The 20,760-nt window shown below is 43.4% G+C and overlaps 1 protein-coding gene across 2 annotated transcripts in view; it reads left to right on the plus strand.

Moving 5' to 3' along the window:
• LOC126092530 (uncharacterized) overlaps positions 1-20,760 on the plus strand; it is a 205,691-nt gene that overhangs the window by 125,419 nt on the left and 59,512 nt on the right. For both annotated transcript variants that reach the window (XM_049908158.1, XM_049908157.1), the window contains exon 8: positions 18,953-19,290. In XM_049908158.1, the coding sequence (XP_049764115.1) occupies positions 18,953-19,290 (338 nt within the window). The remainder of the gene's footprint in view (positions 1-18,952; positions 19,291-20,760) is intronic.

Consider the following 20,760-nt stretch of genomic DNA (forward strand, 5'->3'; position numbering starts at 1 on the left):
ACAAATCCTTTATTAGTGAAGATCACGATTATAATTTTAAAGATCTTAATTTCACAGTCTTGGTAATAGAGGATTTCTCTGAATTCACAACTATTATGTATGTTTTGTCTATGTTTGACAAAGGATTTAGTCCAATAGCTAAATAATATCTAACTATCTTTATTCAATGCCAACGGCCTTGCTGCAGTGGTAACACTGTTTCCCGTCGGATCACTGAAGTTAAGCGCTGTTGGGCTGGGGTAGCACTTGGATGGATGACCATCCAGTCTGCCGAGCACTGTTGGCGAGCGGGGTGCACTCGGCCCTTGTGAGGCAAACTGAGGAGCTACTTGATTGAGAAGTAGTGGCTCCAGTCTCAGAAACTGACATATTGTCAGGAGAGCGGTATGCTGACCGCATCCAGTGACGCCTGTGGGCTGAGGATGACTTAGCGGCTGGTCGGTATCATTGGGCCTTCATGGCCTGTTTGGGAGGAGCTTTGTTTAGTTTAATCTTATTCAGTGTGGCTGTCTGCCATTCAGCATCTACTCTCTGATGTGATTAGCAATCTATCCTTTTCTTATAGCTGGCAATATCTACTTACCACAGAGACACCTATGCAAATACATGAACTTAAAAAACAAAGTTATGGAATTTCAGCTATTACCATATTATCAGGGAAAGTGAAATATATGATACTGATGGAAGAGGGGGATGAAATGCCACGTGCTGGAGGTTAAAGAAAGGTTGCAGGGAAGATCCAGAAGTAACATTCTTATTTAATTTGCCAATGTTCCTACATGTTCGCCTTTTTTAAGGCTGGAGTTACAGCAAATTTTCTTTTCACTTTTAGTAACAGAGATATTGATAGCGTATTTCTCATTCAGTGATTAAAATCCCACTAGCTTTTGATTGAGCTCTTCTTGGCCATTGTCAGATGGTAAATGACTGCCATGTTGCTGTGGCCTCACTATTAGAAAGCTGTGCTGCTGGCTGTGTTGCCACTGGTGCTCTTTTCCTTGCCAAATGTGGTAATGTTTTCATCTTGTGTCTGTCACACCTGCAATGGCTAGGTCCCAGGCTGTGCCGAGCTACAAACTGCCATCCTTATTGAGAGTGTTTTCAGCTATTTTATTTCTACAGCTTCTTTTATAATGCTATCGCAAAATCCCTTGTTCTCATAATGATAGATGTTTCATTGAACAGAAATCAATATGTATTTTCTAAATCATTTTGTCCCATGGCTGATTTTTCAGGATAACATAGGTGTAAGCACCTCTTGTGGTCTGCCTGGTGTTGCTCCATGGTGTTTACTGTTTGGCCGAGGCATAGCAACCACACTGACATGGTATGTTGCCCATTTCAACATTATCCTTCACAGGCCCCCTGAGCTGTCATATTTTTTCTGGGGGCCTGAAAACTGATGAGATGTTGTCTCTCTTCAGAAACCAACTAATCTTTCCAAACATTGTGCCACAGAAAGACGAAAACCCAAGTTTATTGTTCTCTCCTTTGGTGGTGTTTTTCCTACATGTATCAACAGAAATAGCCTGCGATACCAGGCTGTGATGTAGCTATTCTCCAGAAATATTTTTGGAGATGACTTAGTTCAAGGGGCATATGCCAGAGTGAACCAACAACAAATTGCATGCTTTGAGATATTCAGTTCAACCACAGAAGAAAAAAAATCAGTGAGATACTAAGGGTAGCAAATGATATTCAACAGTCTCTTATCAACTGTTCAGTGACTGTTCAAAGTATATTGGTGTCACTCATACTGTGTGAACTCGGGCCTTATCATACATGCCACAGTTCATTGGGCAAAGGCTCAAAATAAGATCATCATCATCATATGGAAAGTGGCAAGAACAGTATGGTGGCCCTGCTCCAAGTCATTCTTTCTGAACTCCAGCACAGTACTTGTTTACAATGATTTATGTTATGAGTAGCCAGATAATTGACAGAGCAGACAGCAACTGTCACTAGATTTTTAAAACACACATCATTATTGTGACTCCATGCATTATCAAACAATGGTTCACCAGAACTGAGGTAGTGAGGAGGAAGCATTAGAGCCTGGTACAAAATTAGTGATCCCTTAATGGCAACCCATAAAATTCTGGACAGTTCAGTTCAGTTATCACAGGGAGTGGAAATCATATGTCCAGGAGGAAACAGGGAAAGGGAGATGGAAGTATGATAACCCCCATCCCCAATTGGATAACCACTCTTTGGTGAGTTCGTGATTGGCTACCACGGGGCCCCAGCCTTTGGAGCACCTTGGGATAGTTTTGGGGATTTGTGCTAAAGTTTTGGTAGCCCAGCATCGGAGCAGACCCTCATCTGTTTTTTCTTTCTTTCTTCATTCACCATCTCCTCCTCTCCCTCCACTTTGGCATATGATTTCTCTCTTTGTTTCTTCTTCCGCCCTGTGCATTCCTGAAGGCTGGCCCATGCATTCGACACAACAGGTGACAGGGTAATGCACAATTTCCAATGAGGAGTCGACAGATAGAGTTCACACGTACTGCCTGGTACAGGCCGTGCTCTGGTATCACATACTGAAGGTCAATCCTTTTCTGTGGTTAATCCGTTTATTATTCAGAAAAGTATTACATAATGGGACTTTGTGATTTTCAAGCCCAGCAACTGCTTACATCTTTACTCCTCCACAGCTATCATGTTCGTATTGAGGCCCATTGTACACTGAATTCCTCACATGGTGTTATTTACACTCAGCTGCTTGATGGTGTGACTGAGGGGTAAAGCCCAGCTTATCTCTCTGATCAGGGTGTCACTGCGGTCCATGTGGTAATGAAAAAGGTTGATGCAAACTTAGTGCCTGCACACACTCTTCTTCTCACATTGATCGAATAGTGCACCCGTTGAAGATTAAGGCATGGTCTGACCGTACATTCTAAACCTGATGTGTTGCTACCAGTGTCATTGCTATAACCAGATTTGCATGTCTTTTCAAAACTCGGCCAAGTGTGTTACTTATGGTGGAGTTGCTCACGAGGGTGATTGCCTGCCTCCTGCTGTATCAATTGTAATGGCAACCATGCCACCTCATTCCATGAAAGTCACATGTATCTCAATGAGTAGACCATCCAGAAGATTTGGGTGAAGGAAAAGGTACCCTACTCTGTCACTCTTTAAGTTGTTGGCTGGTTGAAAGCCCTGCATTTTACCATCCAGCACATATAGTACAGTTCTTGCTATGCCTCTCTCCAAGAAGAACATGGTCATGTAGACCTGTGATCTCCAGTTCAGTACTGCAGTTTGAAATCGCCCATTCCCTTCTCCTACAGCTGTGCAACAAGTTGCCAGATCTTCACACCCAGTGAGAAAATCATCTGCTACACAACTGGCAGGCCAGGAAGGACAAAAAGAATGCTTCTGTGAAGACTTTTTATGTCCCTTCAGTGAACAAACATCTGAGTCTTCATCTGCAACTGTAAAGGCTCTAAGAAATTAAACAAAGGCAAACAGTCTTCTCCTTCCCTGACTCAAAAATCCTCTTCAACAGTGACGCTGCATAATACCACACCCAGCCAACCTCTATTTTGCCAGTGCGTGCCTCGTACCATTTTTCTGCCTTGGAATCTAGAGGCCAACCCAGGAAGAATGTTGACGCCTCTGGACATGTCATGGAACAAGATCCTCCAGGCTCCACACCCTGTAGCAGTGAGTCTTCAAAGCCTGGCACTTGGCAGCCGCTGAGGTGATTGTCCTTCATTTATTCCCTCCTTCCCAGTCCCCATTATGAGTCTTCTCCAATGGAACATTTGTGGCATTAGATCCCCAACAAGGAGACATTAGACTGTTTGTGGAACAACTGTGTACACTTGTTTTCTGCCACCAAGAAACAAAACTGTGTTCTTATTACCACTTTGACATCTCAGGTTTCCTTCCAGTCTGCTTTGACCTTCCCTCCAAGGTAGATATTCCATCTTATGGGAGAGTCATGCTGCTCATCCAGAATGTTGTTCATAGACAAACCATCCAGCTGAACACCCAGCTGCGAGCTATTGCAGTCACACTTTTCTTCCTTATTTCACATTTTCTCTTTGAAATGTCTATGTCCCTCTGGCATTTACTGTCACCAGCACAGACTTACTCCAGCTCCTTCACCTCTCCCTGTTGCTTGGTGTCTTTAGTGCTCACCATCCACTTTGGGGCTCTTTGAGAACTTGTCTGAGAGGTTACCTCTTGACTGACTTTCTCAGTCAACTCAACTTCATCTGTCTTAACACTGGAGCACCCACATTCCTTTCAGATACCTGTTCCCATCTGGACCTCTCATTCTGCACTGCCAGCTTGCTTGTTGTCTCAAGTGGTCCATTCTCTCTGATACATACTTGAGTGACCATTTCCTGTGCACTATCCGTTTGCTGACTCCTATCCCATCTGAGTGTAAACCCAATTGGCAGCATTCTAAGGCCAACCGAAGGTTTTACTCCTCCCTGGTGACCCTTTCGACAAAACAATATTTTCCCTGTTGTGATGACCAGGTAAAGTATCTTACAAACGTTATCGTTACTGCCACAGAACCTTTCATACCTTGCATTTCATCTTTACCATGCCATGGCCCGGTCCCCTGGTGGATTGAGTTGTGCCGTGGTGCAATTTGCATGTGGAGGCAAATGCTCTCTGCGTTTTACCATCGTCCTCTGATGACGAACTGTATTCATTATAAACAGTTGCATGCATAGTGTTGCAGCATTCTTTGGGATAGCAAAAGGACTATCTGGATTTCATTTTCTAGTTCTCTTCATAGTTTCACTACCTCTTCCGTCATGTGGGGAAACCTGTCGCCTCTCTGGAACGAAGGTCCGTTCTCCAATTTCCAGCCTGACAATAGCAGACAGTGTCATTATGGACCCTATTGCTATCTCCAACACCTTGGGCCATTATTTTGTGCAAAATTTGAGCTCCACCCCCTATCATCCCACCTTCCTCTTCTCAGGATTGTGAATGCTACAATTCCGCCTTTACTATGAGGGAGATAGACCATACTCTCACAGTGTCTTGATCTGCCCCAGGGCCGGACATGTTTATTTTAGATGTTGCACCATCTTTCTCTTGTGGCAAGTACTTTCTCCACCATACATACAGTCGCCTTTGGACAGATGTCATGTTTCCCAGACGCTGGCATGAAGTAACTGTTTTACCTATACCTAGGCTGTGTAGCTGCCGCCCCATTTCTTTCACTAGCTGTGTTTGTAAGGTGATGGAACATATGATACATGGCCGGCTGGTATGTTAGCTCGAGTCTTGCAATGTACTAACCACTGCACAATGTGGATTTTGAATGCAACATTCTGCAGTTGACTATTTTGTCACTTTGTCAAATCAAGTTATGAACAGTTTTCTGCGGATATACCAGACTGTGACCATGTTTTTTGATTTGGAGAAAGCCTACAACACCTGCAGGAGGACTAGTATCCTCCGTATCTATATATGTGGGGCCTCCGAAGCTGCCTGCCCCACTCCCTTCAGCAATTTTTAAAAGACAGAGTTTTCAGGCCTTTTTCCAAGAGAACAGGATGCCTGTCCTAAGTGTCGTCCTCTTTGCTATAGCCATTAACCCTATTATGGACTGTCTCCTGCAAGGCATCTCTGACTCCCTTTTTGTCAACGCCTTTGTGATCTGTTGCAGTTCTCCATGCACTTGTGGAGTGGTGTCTTCAGCGATATCTTGATCATATTTGTTTGTGGAGAATTGACAATGGCTTTTGCTTTTCCACTGACAAAACCATTTGTATGAATTTCTTCCACTGTCTTTACATCTTGAGCTTGTTGCTCTTCCGTTCATTGACACATTGAAATTCCTTTGGCTCTCGCTTCATAGGAAACTTTCTCCATCCTCCCACGTGTTTTATCTAGCCGCAGATAAGTGTTCTCATTGTCCTACATGTCCTAAGCAGTACTTCCTGGAGAGCAGATCGGACCAACCTCCTCTGTTTTTACCAATCCCCTGTCCATTCAAAACTAGACTATGGGTGCTTTATTTATTCCTCTGCATGTCCTTCCATCATACGCTGTCTTAACACTATCTACCACCATGGAAGACATTTCGGTATTGACACATTTTACACTAGCCCGCTTGAGAGTGTGTATGCAGAAGCTGCTGATCTACCACTTGTATGACCAGCGTATGTCCTCTTCAGTGGATATGCATGCCATTTGTCTGCCAAACCCGGTTACCCATTCTATGCCCTCCTTTTTGATGACTCCCTTGACTGCCAGTATGGCGCACGCCCTGCTTCTCTGTTACCTCCTGGAGTTTGCTTTTGGTTACTGCTCTGGCAGCTTAAATCCACACTACCTGCCGCATTCCTGATTGGGGGTGGTGGGTGAGCCCTTCACCACATTTGCTTCATGCAATGTACAGTGTCCATCTTGTATTTAATTTGCTTCCTAAGGATACTACTCCAGTGTGGATCTATCACTGTAAGTTTATCGATCTTCGCTCATGTCTTATTGATAGCACCTTTGTGTACACTGATTGCTCTGTGGGGTGTGCCTTCGTCATTGGCGAATGACCATTTTTGGCATCGTCTTCCAGAACACTGCTCTTTTTTATAGTAGAGCTCTTCGACCTCTGTTGGGCCACCCAGTACATCTCGCGACACAGGCTTTTTCATTTAAACATATACTGTGATTCTCTCTGTGCTCTTCAGAGCCTCTTTGTGCTGTACACAGTCAATCCCTTGGCGCAACAGGTCCAAGAAAGCTTCCACTTGTTCACTGTTGAGGGAGCCACTGTGATGTTCATGTGGGTTCCTGGTCATGTCAGTCTGACGAGAAATGAGGCCGCTAATGATACTGCCAAGGCTGTCATCCTCCTACCTCGGCCTGCTAGCTCTTCCATTCCTTTGGGTGATTTCTGAGTTGTCATCTGTTGGCAGATGGTGTCACTAGGCATCACCACTAGTCATCTCTTCACAGGAATGAACTTGAGGGAATTAAACTTTTCCCAGTGACTTGACCGACTTCCTCTCAGCCCTCTCGTCAAGAGATCATTTTAGCTAGGTTGCATATTGGACACTGTCGTTTTACTCATCACCATTTGTTACACGGTGATCCCTCACCACATTGTGCTCATTGTCATCAACCTTTGAGATTTCACCATTTCCTGAGCCAATGCCCTTTTTTAGCCACTTATGTTCCAGTGTATGTTTGCTGTCTGAGTTAGTGGCCGTTTTAGCAAATGATGTGTGGGCTATTGATCGCCTTTTACTTTTTATCTGTCATAGCAACATGGCGAAGGACATTTAATCTTTGGTTTGGGAGCACCGCTATCTCTAAGGCATATTTTGTGGACCTTTCTCCTAGGAGAAGTCCTTGTTTTTAGCTCTTTCCTTCCATTGATTGGGCTAAATCCATAGTTGCTTTTAACTTACATTACTTACAAGGAAAACTTCCCATTGCATTCCCCTCAGATTTAATGGTAAGAGGGCATGGGCAGCCCATCAAAAACTGAACACAGATCAAACATCAAAACAGGAAGAATGTGTACTGAACTGTGGGGGGAAAAAAAGCAAAATAGAAATAATGAACAGTTCAAGCACAAGAAAAGCGATATAGAGCACCATGGAAGAGCCATGGTGTTGGGGTTAAGTAGTTTTAGTGTTGGACTGCAAAGCAGGCGAGCCCTGTTCAGAGCTGTCTTGTGTCGTGTCCCCCCCCCCCCCCCCCCCCCCCCCCCCCACCCACCCTCCCACTGTTTATTGTATTCAGATTTGTGTCTGTGTTGAAAGGAAATGGCTTTCAAATGGTAACCACAAATTTTTGATGACAAGGGGACAAGTCAATTGAATCCTCCACCGGAAAACACGTCTGGTGTGTCATAATGATAGAAATCTCTTATTGACACACCTAATTTGTACGCCTGGTGAGTGAGAGGTGCCTCCTTGACTGAGTTAAGTGTGTGTGTGTGAATCTGAATGTGATCATTCACAAGGAACTGATGAAAACGTAGCTTCCACATAAGCTGCAACAAATGAATGCAAGAGTTTCACAATCACAGAGTTTCTCTGTGCTCTGTCAAAACATATGTTTTTAACATTTTTGAATTTGCATTCTGTTTTGGAAGTTTTGACTCTTGAATGCCTCTGTTGTAACATAGTTCACACCCATTTACCCTTTTATTTTTATTTTTTTTTTTTTTGAGACGTTTATGTGGATCTCGTCTGCTCTCACTGTTCATCACATTTACTTTGTGACAGCAATGTATTCTCACCACATGACTCATATTCTATAACAAGTGTATAGTATGACAGCCACCAAGACTACATTTCAGTGACCGGATGGACAGTTCGTAATGTGGGGGGGGGGGGGGGGGGGGGGGGGGGGGGGGGGGGGGGGGGGGGGGGAACAACAGAAGAAGAAATGGCACAAGAGAGGAGAGTTTTGGACATGGCACGTCCACACTGTGACCACGTAACCCCGACACCGTAGATCTTTCACGTTGTTCGATGTTGTACTTGTTAATCTTGGACCATGATCTGTTTCTATTTTGCTTTTTTTCACAGTTCTGTAGGCCTTCTTCCTGTTTTCATGCTTGAGCTATATGTTCAGTATTTTATGGGCTATCCACTGGGCCATCTTACCATTAAATCTGTCCCCCTGCGGGTCTGGGGGATAGAATAGGTCTGAGGTATTCCTACCTGTCGTAAGAGGCAACTAAAAGTAGTCTCACATGTTTCAGCATTTATGTAATGGTCACCTGTAGGGTTTGACCTCCATTTTTCAAAATTTTCCTGAAGAGAGAGCCAGTTGGGGAAGGGCGCCTTACATGGTGCATCGTGGCCATCATGCGCTGAGACCTATCGCATCCTTCATCGATGTGAATCTACACTTCTGTGCATTCTCCAATTGTTTGGCTAGGGCACCCTCCTGGGTGTGTATTTTTCCATCAACTGTGCAGTATCATTTTCTACGCAGATGATGATAATGGACTTGTTTGCTTGGTTGCACCTGATGTCCAGCACAGTAGCCAGTCCATTGTGGTGGGGCTGCCATGTACCCTGTTGGTTGTAGCCCCCTTACCACACAGGGATCGCTCTGCTGATGCATGCACCGTTAACTCCCCATGTATGTCAAGGAGCAGATGCCCGTCACCCTGGGGCACCTGGACTCCCGGCAATGGTCATCCTGCCAGGTGGCCTTTGCTGCGGCTGGGTGGCACCCGTGGGGAGGGCCTCTGGTCGAAGTGGGTGGCATCAGGGTGGATGACATGCAATGAAGCATAGTACATCATCTCTTGCTGGTGTTCAAACACCAGCAGGCTCTAAGTGTTCAAGGGCTCAATTCAGTGCACAGAAGTATGACTCCAAATCATTCCCCTCCCTGGCCACACCATGGCAGAAACGTCGGGCTAAGGGTAGCAGCAGCTCTTATTCGCTGATGGGGAATCTTTTATGATGATGAAGTCTCAGTTTTTTGTTGAGCATTTAGAGGACAAGTCTGGGGAGGTGGAGGTCTTGTCCAAACTGAGATCTGGGTCAGTCTTGATCAAAACAGCATCCTCTGCCCAGTCATGGGTGTTACTCGCTTGTGACAAGCTGGGAGATGTCTCTGTAACCATCACGCCCCATAAGAGCTTAAATATGGTCCAGGGTATCTTATTTCATAGGGGCCTTCTTTTGCAGTCTGACGATGAGCTGCGCCCCAATTTAGAGTGGCTAGGTGTACATTTCATACGGCATGTCCACCAGGGTCCGAGGGATAATCAGGTTGCCATGGGTCCTTCATTTTGACCTTTGAGGGGGATAAATTACCCGAGAAGGTCAAGGTGATGGTCTACCGCTGTGATGTAAAGCTCTATATCCCTCCCTCAATGTGGTGCTTTAAATGCTGGAAGTTCGGCCATATATCTTCCTTCTGTACTTCCAGCGTCACATGTCGAGATTGCGGACACCCGTCACATCCCAATACTTCATGTGCCCCACCTCCCATCTATGTCAAATGTGGAGAGCACCATTCGCCTTGCTCGCCTAACTGCAGGATTCTCCAGAAAGAAAGGAAAATCATGGAATACAAGACCCTGGATCAATTGATCCGTGCTGAGGCTAAGAGGAAATTTGAATGCCTACATCCTGTACATATGACACCGTCTTAAGCCGCTGCTACAACAGTTCTAGCCCCACCAGCTCCGCCAACCCCAGTCACCTCTCAGAGCCTGACAACTACACCTGTGCCCTTGATGGTGGGGGGAACTTCCCTCCCTGTGGCTCCTGCACCACCTACTTCAGGAGCAACACCCCCACCCCCTCCCCCCCAACCATCGGGGATATCAGTCCCCACTTCCATGCTGGAGAAGCGTAAGTCTTCTTCAGCTCCTCTCACTAGGAAGGGTCCCTTGGATCACTCCATTCCCAGGTTTCTGTTAGTGGGAAAGATGACACCCGCCAGTGGCTGAAGAGCCCAAAAGCAGCTGGTCGTAGGGCTTCACGCTCGTCCTCAGTCCCCGGAGACTGAATCAGTGAAGTCCTCCCAGCCAGGGAAACCCAAGGAACAGTGAGAGAAATCCAAAAAGAAGATTTCCAAGACCAAGGGAATTGCGGTGGCACCCACACCACCGCTACCTACAAGCTGTACGTCTGCAGATGAGGTGTAGATTCTGGCGTCCGCTGAGGACCTAGATCTTACCGGACCCTCAGACACAATGGATATATGTTACAGGAACCGTAGTGACTATAATCGAGTGTCGGGTGGAGTTTGCGTTTATGTCCTAAATTCAATCTGTAGTGAAACTGTGCCCTTTCAAACCCCCCTTGAAGCTGTGGATGTCAGAGTAAGGACGACGCAGGAAATAACTGTCTGCAATGTATATCTTCCTTCAGATGGTGCAGTACTCTGGAATGTATTAGCTGCACTGATTGATCAACTCCCTAAACCTTTCCTACTTTTGGGAGATTTTAACACCCATAACCTCTTGTGGGGTGGCACCGTGCTTACTGGCTGAGGCAGAGATGTCGAAACTTTACTGTCTCAGTTCGAACTCTGCCTCTTAAATACTGGGGCCGCCACACATTTCAGTGTGGCTCATGGTATTTACTCAGCCATTGATTTATGAATTTGCAGCCCAGGACTTCTCCCATCTATCTACTGGAGAGCACATGACGACCTGTGTGGTAGTGGCCACTTCCCCATCTTCCTGTCACTGCCCCAGTGTCAGGCCCACGGACACCTGTCCAGATGCACTTTAACCCTAGGATGCATGGTGCCGAAAACACATGAATGCGTATGCAGGGCCTCCAAGGCCCTGCCCTAATTTAAAATTTTCCTCTTTTCATATAATCATTCTTTGAAGTTAAATTTATTTCTGTCAAATTTACTGTCATATTAAAAGATTCCTAAGATACAGTAACAGGATCTGGTGGGCCTGATTAACATTTTATTAATTTTTTAAAAAAACTCTAAGAGTGAGTTTTTATTAGTTACATCCATTTACATACAACACATACAAATAATTTTATTAATTCACTTATAAGTTGCAGTTTACATTTTATAACATTTATTACAACCAATTTCTTCAATTAAAACATACTCATTATTCACAATATTATGTACATAGGCAATATTTTGACAAAAAGTTATTATTCATTGTTCACACAAATTTGCATTTTTCTTAGTTTTCAACATGTGACAAACGAGAAGCACAAAGAACGCCACTATGTTCCTTACAAATGTTGGTTTTACACTTAATGCATGTCATAGCACTTTTCCTGTGTTTATTATATGGACAATAATTGCATCTTCTTCTTTATCCTGAAACAGGTAGTTGGTTCGGCAATATGACATCTTTTTAAACACCACACCTTTGCGTGGCATCAACGATTTTCTTTGGAAAATTAGGGATCTGAATACGAAGTACTGTTAGTGGTCTTACCATTTCCTCTGATAAATCTCTTAGGAACAAACGCCTTTTATCACTTCTTCCACTATGGTATGTCAGTTGTCGGGCAGAAAATAAAATTTCACTGTTCATTGCTGCGACGTCCATCATATTCATCCATAATGCAAATGGCCATCTTCTTGTTTGTCTCTTGCAAGTTTAATAACAAATTTTCTGGTCCATTTGATCTACTCCACCCTTCGTAGAGTTATAGAACTGTATTATATCTGGTTTCTTTTTTGCATGATTTTCACCATTGTTTGTGCCGTGATACATTGTGCTAATGAGAACTACAGACATTTTCTGTTTGGAACATAACTCACCATTGTAATGTCACCTCTAAATGCAAACAAAGAGGAATGAATCGCTCTTGAGGCAGATGGTTTCATCTCATTAGGAATTTCTGGTTTATTTTGTTTGATTGTTTCCACCACTGTAATTTTCTTCTGAAGCATCTCTTCTGCCAGCTGCACATTAGTAAAGAAGTTGTCAACAGTAATATTTTTTGATGATCCTTCAATGTTTTTAGCAAGATCTTTCACCACATTCAATCCAAGATTTTTCTGAATAGGTTCATGGGGCTTCCTTCCCATGTAAATAATTCCGTATAAAGCATATGCAGATGTAGCATCACATAACCAAAATATTTTTATGCCATACTTGGCTGGTTTATAGGGCAAATACTGGGTGAAGCTGCATCTTCCACGTAAAGGGACTAGCTGTTCGTCAACTGTGAGCAAATCATTGGGAATCATTCTATTTCTACACTTGTCAAGAAATAGTTCTCATACATAGCGAACAGCTGCAAGTTTGTCATCTGCAGATTGAGCTTCACGGGTATGCCTGTCATCAAATCTAATCATTCTCCTTATATCCTCGAATCTATTTACTGACATGGTGGCCTTATACATAAGATTTGCCTTTTCATCCAAGAATAATTCTCTAAAGGGACATCCAAACTCTTCTCAACACCAGAATGCAGTAAAAGACCAAGAAAACCCTCCATTTCAGCAAGCGAAATGTTTTTCCACGTTTTACCACGTAAAGCAGCCACTATTCTGCCTTCAATATTTGTGCAGTTGATGATTTCCTCTAGTATTTCCTTGGAGATGAAATAGTACCAGGCATCCTTAGGTTTACAGGTTTTCAAACCACGGGCTGGACCAGGTGCCTTCTTTACGATATTATGGACAGGCGTACGAAAAGTTGCAGGAGGGTCTAATTTCCAAATAGTTCCATTCCGACTAATGTATGTATCGTCTTCTATACCTTATTGTGGTGGTTCTTCATTTTCAGAGTCTGATGAAGTAATATTATCGGAAGGACTGTCATCTGCCTCAATATTCACATCTGCAGGTTCATTGGCTGATTCTTCACTACTTGCATCTTCAAAAATATTTCCTTCCTCGCAAGAATCATCTTTTTCAAACCACTGAGCCACAAAACTTTCAAAATTAGCTGCATTTGCAAGTACTGACTCTCTTTCTTTGCGTGTCGAAGCCATAGCAAAAGGCGTGTCTCTCGAACAACAGCTTGTGCAGCACTAAACGAATCATACTCGTAACAATATGGGCCTTGCAGCAACAAACAAACTACAGTAACAACGAGGCTGACAAAACCAGCACAGGATAACAATACTATGCAATAATAAAACATCTGATAGCAAAAAGATCAATAATACACCGACATCACCAATGTGTGAAAGTAGTGTGTATTACTTTTTAGTTATATGAATATAATAGAGGGAAACATTCCACGTGGGAAAAATATATCTAAAAACAAAGATGATGTGACTTACCAAACAAAAGCGCTGGCACATCGATAGACACACAAACAAACACAAACATACACACAAAATTCTAGCTTTCGCAACCAACGGCTGCTTCGTCAGGAAAGAGGGAAGGAGAGGGAAAGACGAAAGGATGTGGGTTTTAAGGGAGAGGGTAAGGAGTCATTCCAATCCCGGGAGCGGAAAGACTTACCTTAGGGGGAAAAAAGGACGGGTATACACTCGCGCACACACACACACATATCCATCCACACATATACAGACACAAGCAGACATATACAGAGGCAAAGAGTTTGGGCAGATCACATAGCTAATGAGGAGGTGTTGAATAGGATTGAGTAGAAGAGAAGTTTGTGGCACAACTTGACAACAAGAAGGGATCGGTTGGTAGGACATGTTCTAAGGCATCAAGGGATCACCAATTTAGTATTGGAGGGCAGCGTGGAGTATAAAAATCGTAGAGGGAGACCCAAACTCTTTGCCTCTGTATATGTCTGCTTGTGTCTGTATATGTGTGGATGGATATGTGTGTGTGTGCGAGTGTATACCCGTCCTTTTTTCCCCCTAAGGTAAGTCTTTCCGCTCCCGGGATTGGAATGACTCCTTACCCTCTCCCTTAAAACCCACATCCTTTCGTCTTTCCCTCTCCTTCCCTCTTTCCTGACGAAGCAACCACTGGTTGCGAAAGCTAGAATTTTGTGTTTATGTTTGTGTTTGTTTGTGTGTCTATCGACGTGCTAACGCTTTCGTTTGGTAAGTCACATCATCTTTGTTTTTAGATATACTTTTTAGTTGTACTATTACTACTACACCTACTGCTGCTGTTGGCACTCTTGTTGCTGGAAATACCACTACAGTTACTGTTGAATTAATAACTGCTCCCAAACAAATGTTGAAGACAATATAGGCTAAAGAACATTTATAAATGTGTGAGGGCTTCTGAAGCCCTGCTGATGCATTAACGGTGTATAGGTAAATGTATTGAATTATACAAAAAACGTAAAAAGGTATCTCATTCAGACTTGGTAGGAGGAATGTCACAGTGTTAGTGAAAGATACTGGAAAGCAGTTTGAAATCAAACAAAAAATTACAGAATTTTTTTTAAAAATGAAGACATACTAGGGCCTCGGAGGCCCTGTATATGCATCCTAGGGTTAAACAAGGTGGACTGGGAAACTTTCACCTCTGCTGTCACCATTGAATCTCCCCAATACGAGAACATCGATATGATGGTTGAGCAGGTGACTACAACAATCCTTTCTGATGGTTGCCGGAAGTCCCTGAAGCAATTAAGGAGTGCCGTCAAGCTCTACAGCGGCATAAGCGGCACCTTTCGCTGGAGCACCTCATAGCCTTTAAACGGCTCTGTGCCTGTGTTCGCCAACTTATCAAACACCGGAAGCAGGAGTGTTGGGAGAGATACATTGACCATTGGGTGCCATACGTCACCTTCCCAAGTCTGGGCAAGGATCAAACGTGTTTTCGGGTACCAGACCCCAACAGGTGTTCCCAGTGTTAACATAAATGCCGCGTTATCTACCAAAGCAATTGTGATTGCTGAGCACTTTGCTGAGCACTATGCTAGTGCCTGTGCATCGGAGAATTACCTCCCAGCCTTTCGCACTCTCAAACGGCGGCTGGTGCTCCTGGGCCAGATCGGATGCACTGTCAGATGATTAAACATATCTCATCTGACTACAAGCGACATCTTCTCATCATCTTCAACTGGATCTGGTGCAATGGCGTCTTTCCATCCCAGTGGCAGAAGAGCACCATCATTTTGGTGCTCAAACCCAGTAAAAACCCACTTGATGTGGATAGCTATCAGCCCATCAGCCTCACCAACGTTCTTTGTAAGCTGCTGGAATGTATGGTGTGTAGGTGGTTGGGTTGGGTCCTGGAGTCATGTGGCCTACTGGCTCCATGTCAGGGTGGCTTCTGCCAGGGTCACTCTACCACTGATAATCTTGTGTCCCTCGAGTCTGCCATCCGAACAGCCTTTTCCAGACACCAACACCTGGTTACCATCTTTTGTGATTTACAAAAAGTGTATGACATGACCTGGTGACATCATATCCTTGCCACATTATATGAGTGGGGTCTCCAAGGCCCACTCCCAATTTTTATCCAAAATTTCCTGTTGATTGGTACTTTCCATGTCCAAGTTGGTGCCTCTCATAGTTCCCCCCATATCCAGGAGAATGGGGTCCGGCAGGGCTCTTTATTGACTGTATCTCTATTTTTAGTGGCCATTAATGGTCTAGCAGCAGCTGTAGGGCCATCTGTCTCACCTTCTCTGTATGCAGATGGCTTCTGCATTTTGTACTGCTCCACCAGTACTGGTGTTGCTGAGCAGCACCTACAGGGAGCCGTCCACAAGGCACAGTCATGGGCTCTAGCCCACAGTTACCAGTTTTCGGCCACAAAGTCATTTGTTATGCACTTCTGTCGGCATCGTACCACTCATCCAGAACCAGAACTTTACCTTAATGACGATCCACTCACTGTAGTGGAGACATATCGATTCTTAGGACTGGTTTTTGACGCCTGATTAACATGGCTGCCTGACCTTCATCAGCTTAAGTGAAAGTGCTGGCAGCATCTCAATGCCCTCCGCTGCCTGAGCAACATTAACTGGGGTGCAGATCACTCTACGTTGCTGCAGCTGTACAGAGCCCTTGTTCATCCAGCCTTGACTGTGGGAGTCTGGTTTATGATTCAGCGACACCCTCAGCATTGCGTTTATTGTGGCATTCGCCTAGCGACAGGAGTTTTTGGACGAGTCCAGTGACCAGTGTCCTGGTGTAGGCCGGAGTCCCTTCATTACAGGGTAGGCGTGCACAACTGCTGACCAGTTACATTGCGCATTTTTGTAGTTCTCCGAATTACCGTCTCCTTTTCCCACCCACGGTGGTTCATCTCCTGCATCGGTGGCTCAGGTCAGGGCTTCCAGTTGCAGTTCATGTCCAATCCCTTCTTTCCGAACTGGAGTGATACCTATACCACCTATACTTGAGGACCATTCACATACATCTCCATGGGGTACACCTAGGCTGCGGCTTTGCCTGGACCTTTCACATGGACCTAAGGATTCAGTTAATCCTGCGGCTCTCTGCTGCCACTTCCTGTTGATTCTTGACATGTACCAAGGCCATGAAGTGGTTTACACTGATGACTCAATGGCTGATGATCACGTTGGCTTTGCGTATGTCCATGGAGGACATATTGAACAGCATTCCTCGCCCGATGGCTGCAGTGTTTTCACTGCCGAGCTGGTGGCTGTATCTCATGCTCTTGAGCACATGCGTTCATGCCCTGGGGAGTAATTTCTTCTGTGAACTGACTCCTTGAGCAGCCTACAAGCTATCAACCAGTGCTATCCTTGTCATCCTTTGGTAGCGACTATCCAGTAGTCCACCTATGCCCTGAAATGGTCCTAGTTGTTCAGTGGTGTTTGTCTGGACCCCAGATCACATTGGAACCCCAGGTAACGAACGTGCCGACAGGCTGGCCAAAACAGGCTACACGGAAACCGCTTATGGAAATCGTCTTCTCTGCAACTGACCTGTGTTCAGTACTTCGCTGCAAGGTTTTGCAGCTATGGCAGACAGAATGGCATAATCTCAGTATGCACAACAAACTACATGCCATTAAGGAGACTATGAATGTGTGGAAGACCTTCATGTGGGCCTCTCACACGGGCTCTGTGGTTCTCTGTTGGCTCCGCATTGGCCACACTTAGGTGACACACGGCTACCTCCTGCGTCGTGATGACCCACCTTAGTGTTGATGCAGCGGCTCCGCATTGGCCACACTTAGGTGACACACGGCTACCTCCTGCATCGTGATGACCCACCTTAGTGTTGATGCAGCTTCCGGCTGACAGTGGCCCATATCTTGTTGAGCTGAGCTGTCCATCTTTGTCTGCCCTGCGATGGACTCTCCAGTTACCAGACTTGTTACCATTGATTTTAGCTGACAATGCCTCATCGGCTAATTTAGTTTTACGTTTTATAGGTTTTCGTGCATGTCCTTTGCTCCTTTGTGTTCTCCAGTCTAATGCTTTTAAGCTGGATGGTTTAATGTGTCACAGAGTGGCTGGCGTTTCCTTTTTATTCTCGTGGTCGGCCAGCCACGGTCATCCCTTCTATCTTTTTCTTGCTTCTCTCTGTGATTTTCTTTTCCTGTTTTGTCCATAGTATTGTTGGTTGTCCATCTGTTGTTCTGGTTCTTCCATTCTCCTGTTATTGTGCTGTATGTATCCTTTCTTTTCTTCTTTCCCTTGTGTAATTATTTTACTGGGAACAAGGGTCCGATGACCTCGCAGTTTGGTCCATTTCCGCCGCCCCCCCCCCCCCCCCCCCCCCCCGGCCTCCCCTTCTTTAAACCAACCGACCACTAAATCTGAAAGGAGTGCAAAGGGGAGTTCTCTTGTTAGTAGTATTCTAAGGTTATGACATGGGCACTTATGACTTCACTTGTACATACACAAAAAAAGTATTAGATAAAGCGCAATAGCAGCTGAAACTCAGTAAGCCATGAAGTTGGGTTGCTTCCTGGAAGAATATGAACCAGTCATGATAGAATTAGTGATGTCTTTCAGATAAGACATGTCATGAAGAGCCCTGAATGTGCCTCTGGGACAAGAGATTATCATTTGACTGTACTAAAACAGAAACTGCATTGAAAAATGGCATGACTTTCTAGAATCCCCTTTTTGTCAAATACTACTGTGTGAATTTTGATCGTTGATGACTTGTGGTGGTGTACATTTGCATGGTGTGTGTAATGTGTGTACTTCTGCTTAAAAAATAGGAAGATCTTGAACGCTAATGTGACTACTGTTTTCTGTTATATGTATCTATGTTCCACACATATATCTGCTATAGATTAGTGGTGTCTTTCCTTTATATTACATAAATGTGTATTAGAAAAATTACATGAGCTTCAACTATACAAATATGTAGTATGTGTATCATAAACATACTAATGAATCCAAAGTGTAAATACGTTTATTCTTTTTCAATCTAAAAATATCCAATCAATATTTTTACTGTCAATAATAATAAGATTTTTTAAATTCCCTTTATAACTGTACCACACAGGTGTTTTACTTATTAAATATTAAAAATATGGAAATATTTAATTGGTATAATTTCTTAATTTACTTCTAAATTTAAATGTCGTCCTATGGGATACACCATAGCTCTTAATGCTCTCACAATATGATTGACTCCCATGTAATGTTGATTTTATTGTGTACTTGTTGTTTCAGAAAGAACTGCAAAAATATGGATTGAAACCATTGAAAAGAAAGCAAGCAAAATTAATTCTGAGGCATATATACAATGAACTACATCCATGGGTTCCAGCAAACGACACTGTAACCACACAAGCAGTATCATCACCAACATCATCACTGGTATTGGAGGGCAGAAAAGGAAGGGAAAATATTGCTAAACAATTAAAAAATTGTGACCCACTTGTACCTACAATGAGAAGTCCTCGAAAAAGAAATATATTAAAAAGTTTGTCAGATTCAGCAAAGGCAAGTTCCAGTCATGATAAAGAAAACAGTGAAGATGACTGTGACAGTGAAATGGTTTTTGGAAGGTACAAATGAAGTTACTCTCCTTAAATATGTACAGTGTTTTTATATGTTGCACGTATGTAAATTTCCAAGCCCCATCAATATCACTAGTTCTATACCACTTGCAAAATTTAAATAACAGGAATCTGATTTTTTACCATATGACTATTTCACAGTGTATTTGTAGGAGCTACTAATACTCAGTGCCTCCACTGGCAATTGTGACTGTTGGAGTTTTGAGACTAATAATTTTCCTGAAATACAATATTTTTCATTTAGCAACTTTCATTAGTGTTAATTGAACTAAAGAACCTTTGGCAAATCATGTAGTTCATCTAGCCTAATGCAGCTAAGGTTGGAAAGTATTTATGTTACAGAAGTATTCTGTAATAATATTATGTAAAGTTGATGACAGAACATACTGCAGAAGCATCTTCAGGCACATTGAGATTCTTACACTCATATGTCAATGCATTTATACCCTAACAGGAATAAACAAGTTGGAACAGTGATTAAAGTACTGGACTTACATTCAAGAGGCTGGTGGTTCAAATCCACATCTGGACATAATCCAGATTTAAGTGTTTTATGGTTTCTCCAAATTGTTTAAGGAAATGCTCAGAGGGTTCAGATTAAAAGAACATGACTGATTTCCTTCTGTATACTTCCCCAATCATAGCGTATGTAGTATACTTAACACTAACTTTCCTTCCTCTTTTCTTCTTAAGGGTATTTATTATGTATGTAGTGTTTAGCTGACAGAATTATAGTTTACAAGGACATACATTAAACTGCTACAGTATATAATGATCGGAAATATAAACAATGAAATCTGCAGAGCAGGGAATAGCTATAAGAGGTTGAGATAGCCATTTCCCATCATGGTTGAATATCCAAAGACTCTAGCCAGTTGATCGGTGTGTAGGTTTTGTGTTAGCAAAGTTTTTTTTTTTTGGGTACTCATGAATTTTCTTTTTGAGCAGTCATGCAAAATGTGGTCCGATGTCCTGCAGTCCCATTTGTCATCATCAATCATTCCTAGTTATGTAGTGTTGCTTTAGTCATGTCTTGGACAAATCTGACACAGTTAAGAGAGCTTCATATTTTTGTTGATCTGTTCGCTCCTGAGAGTTCGATGGTCTAATCTAGTTTACATATCTTCTAATGACTGTTCATGGGGCATCCTCTGGTTTCTTCATTCTTCTTTTAGATCATAACTTTCTGGAGCAAGTTCACCATTGTTTACCCATATTGCTCCTCCAGATTTTAGTCAGGTGCATGATAAACTGTTCAGTGTTTCATGAATTGGCAAGTTTGTGATCTTTTGAGTTTCGTCATACATTTTTCATTGCTTGTTGTCATCAGAGATTTGGTTGAGCAAAATTGGTGAATACTGACAGCCAGGGTACTGGTGAGGATTTAAGGGGAGCCGGAATGATCCATCTCCTCCATGTTAATTTTAGCAAATAGAAGGAACATTTTTTCTAAAACCA

The sequence above is a fragment of the Schistocerca cancellata genome, chromosome 7 (assembly GCF_023864275.1).
Source record: "Schistocerca cancellata isolate TAMUIC-IGC-003103 chromosome 7, iqSchCanc2.1, whole genome shotgun sequence".
Lineage (NCBI taxonomy): Eukaryota > Metazoa > Arthropoda > Insecta > Orthoptera > Acrididae > Schistocerca > Schistocerca cancellata.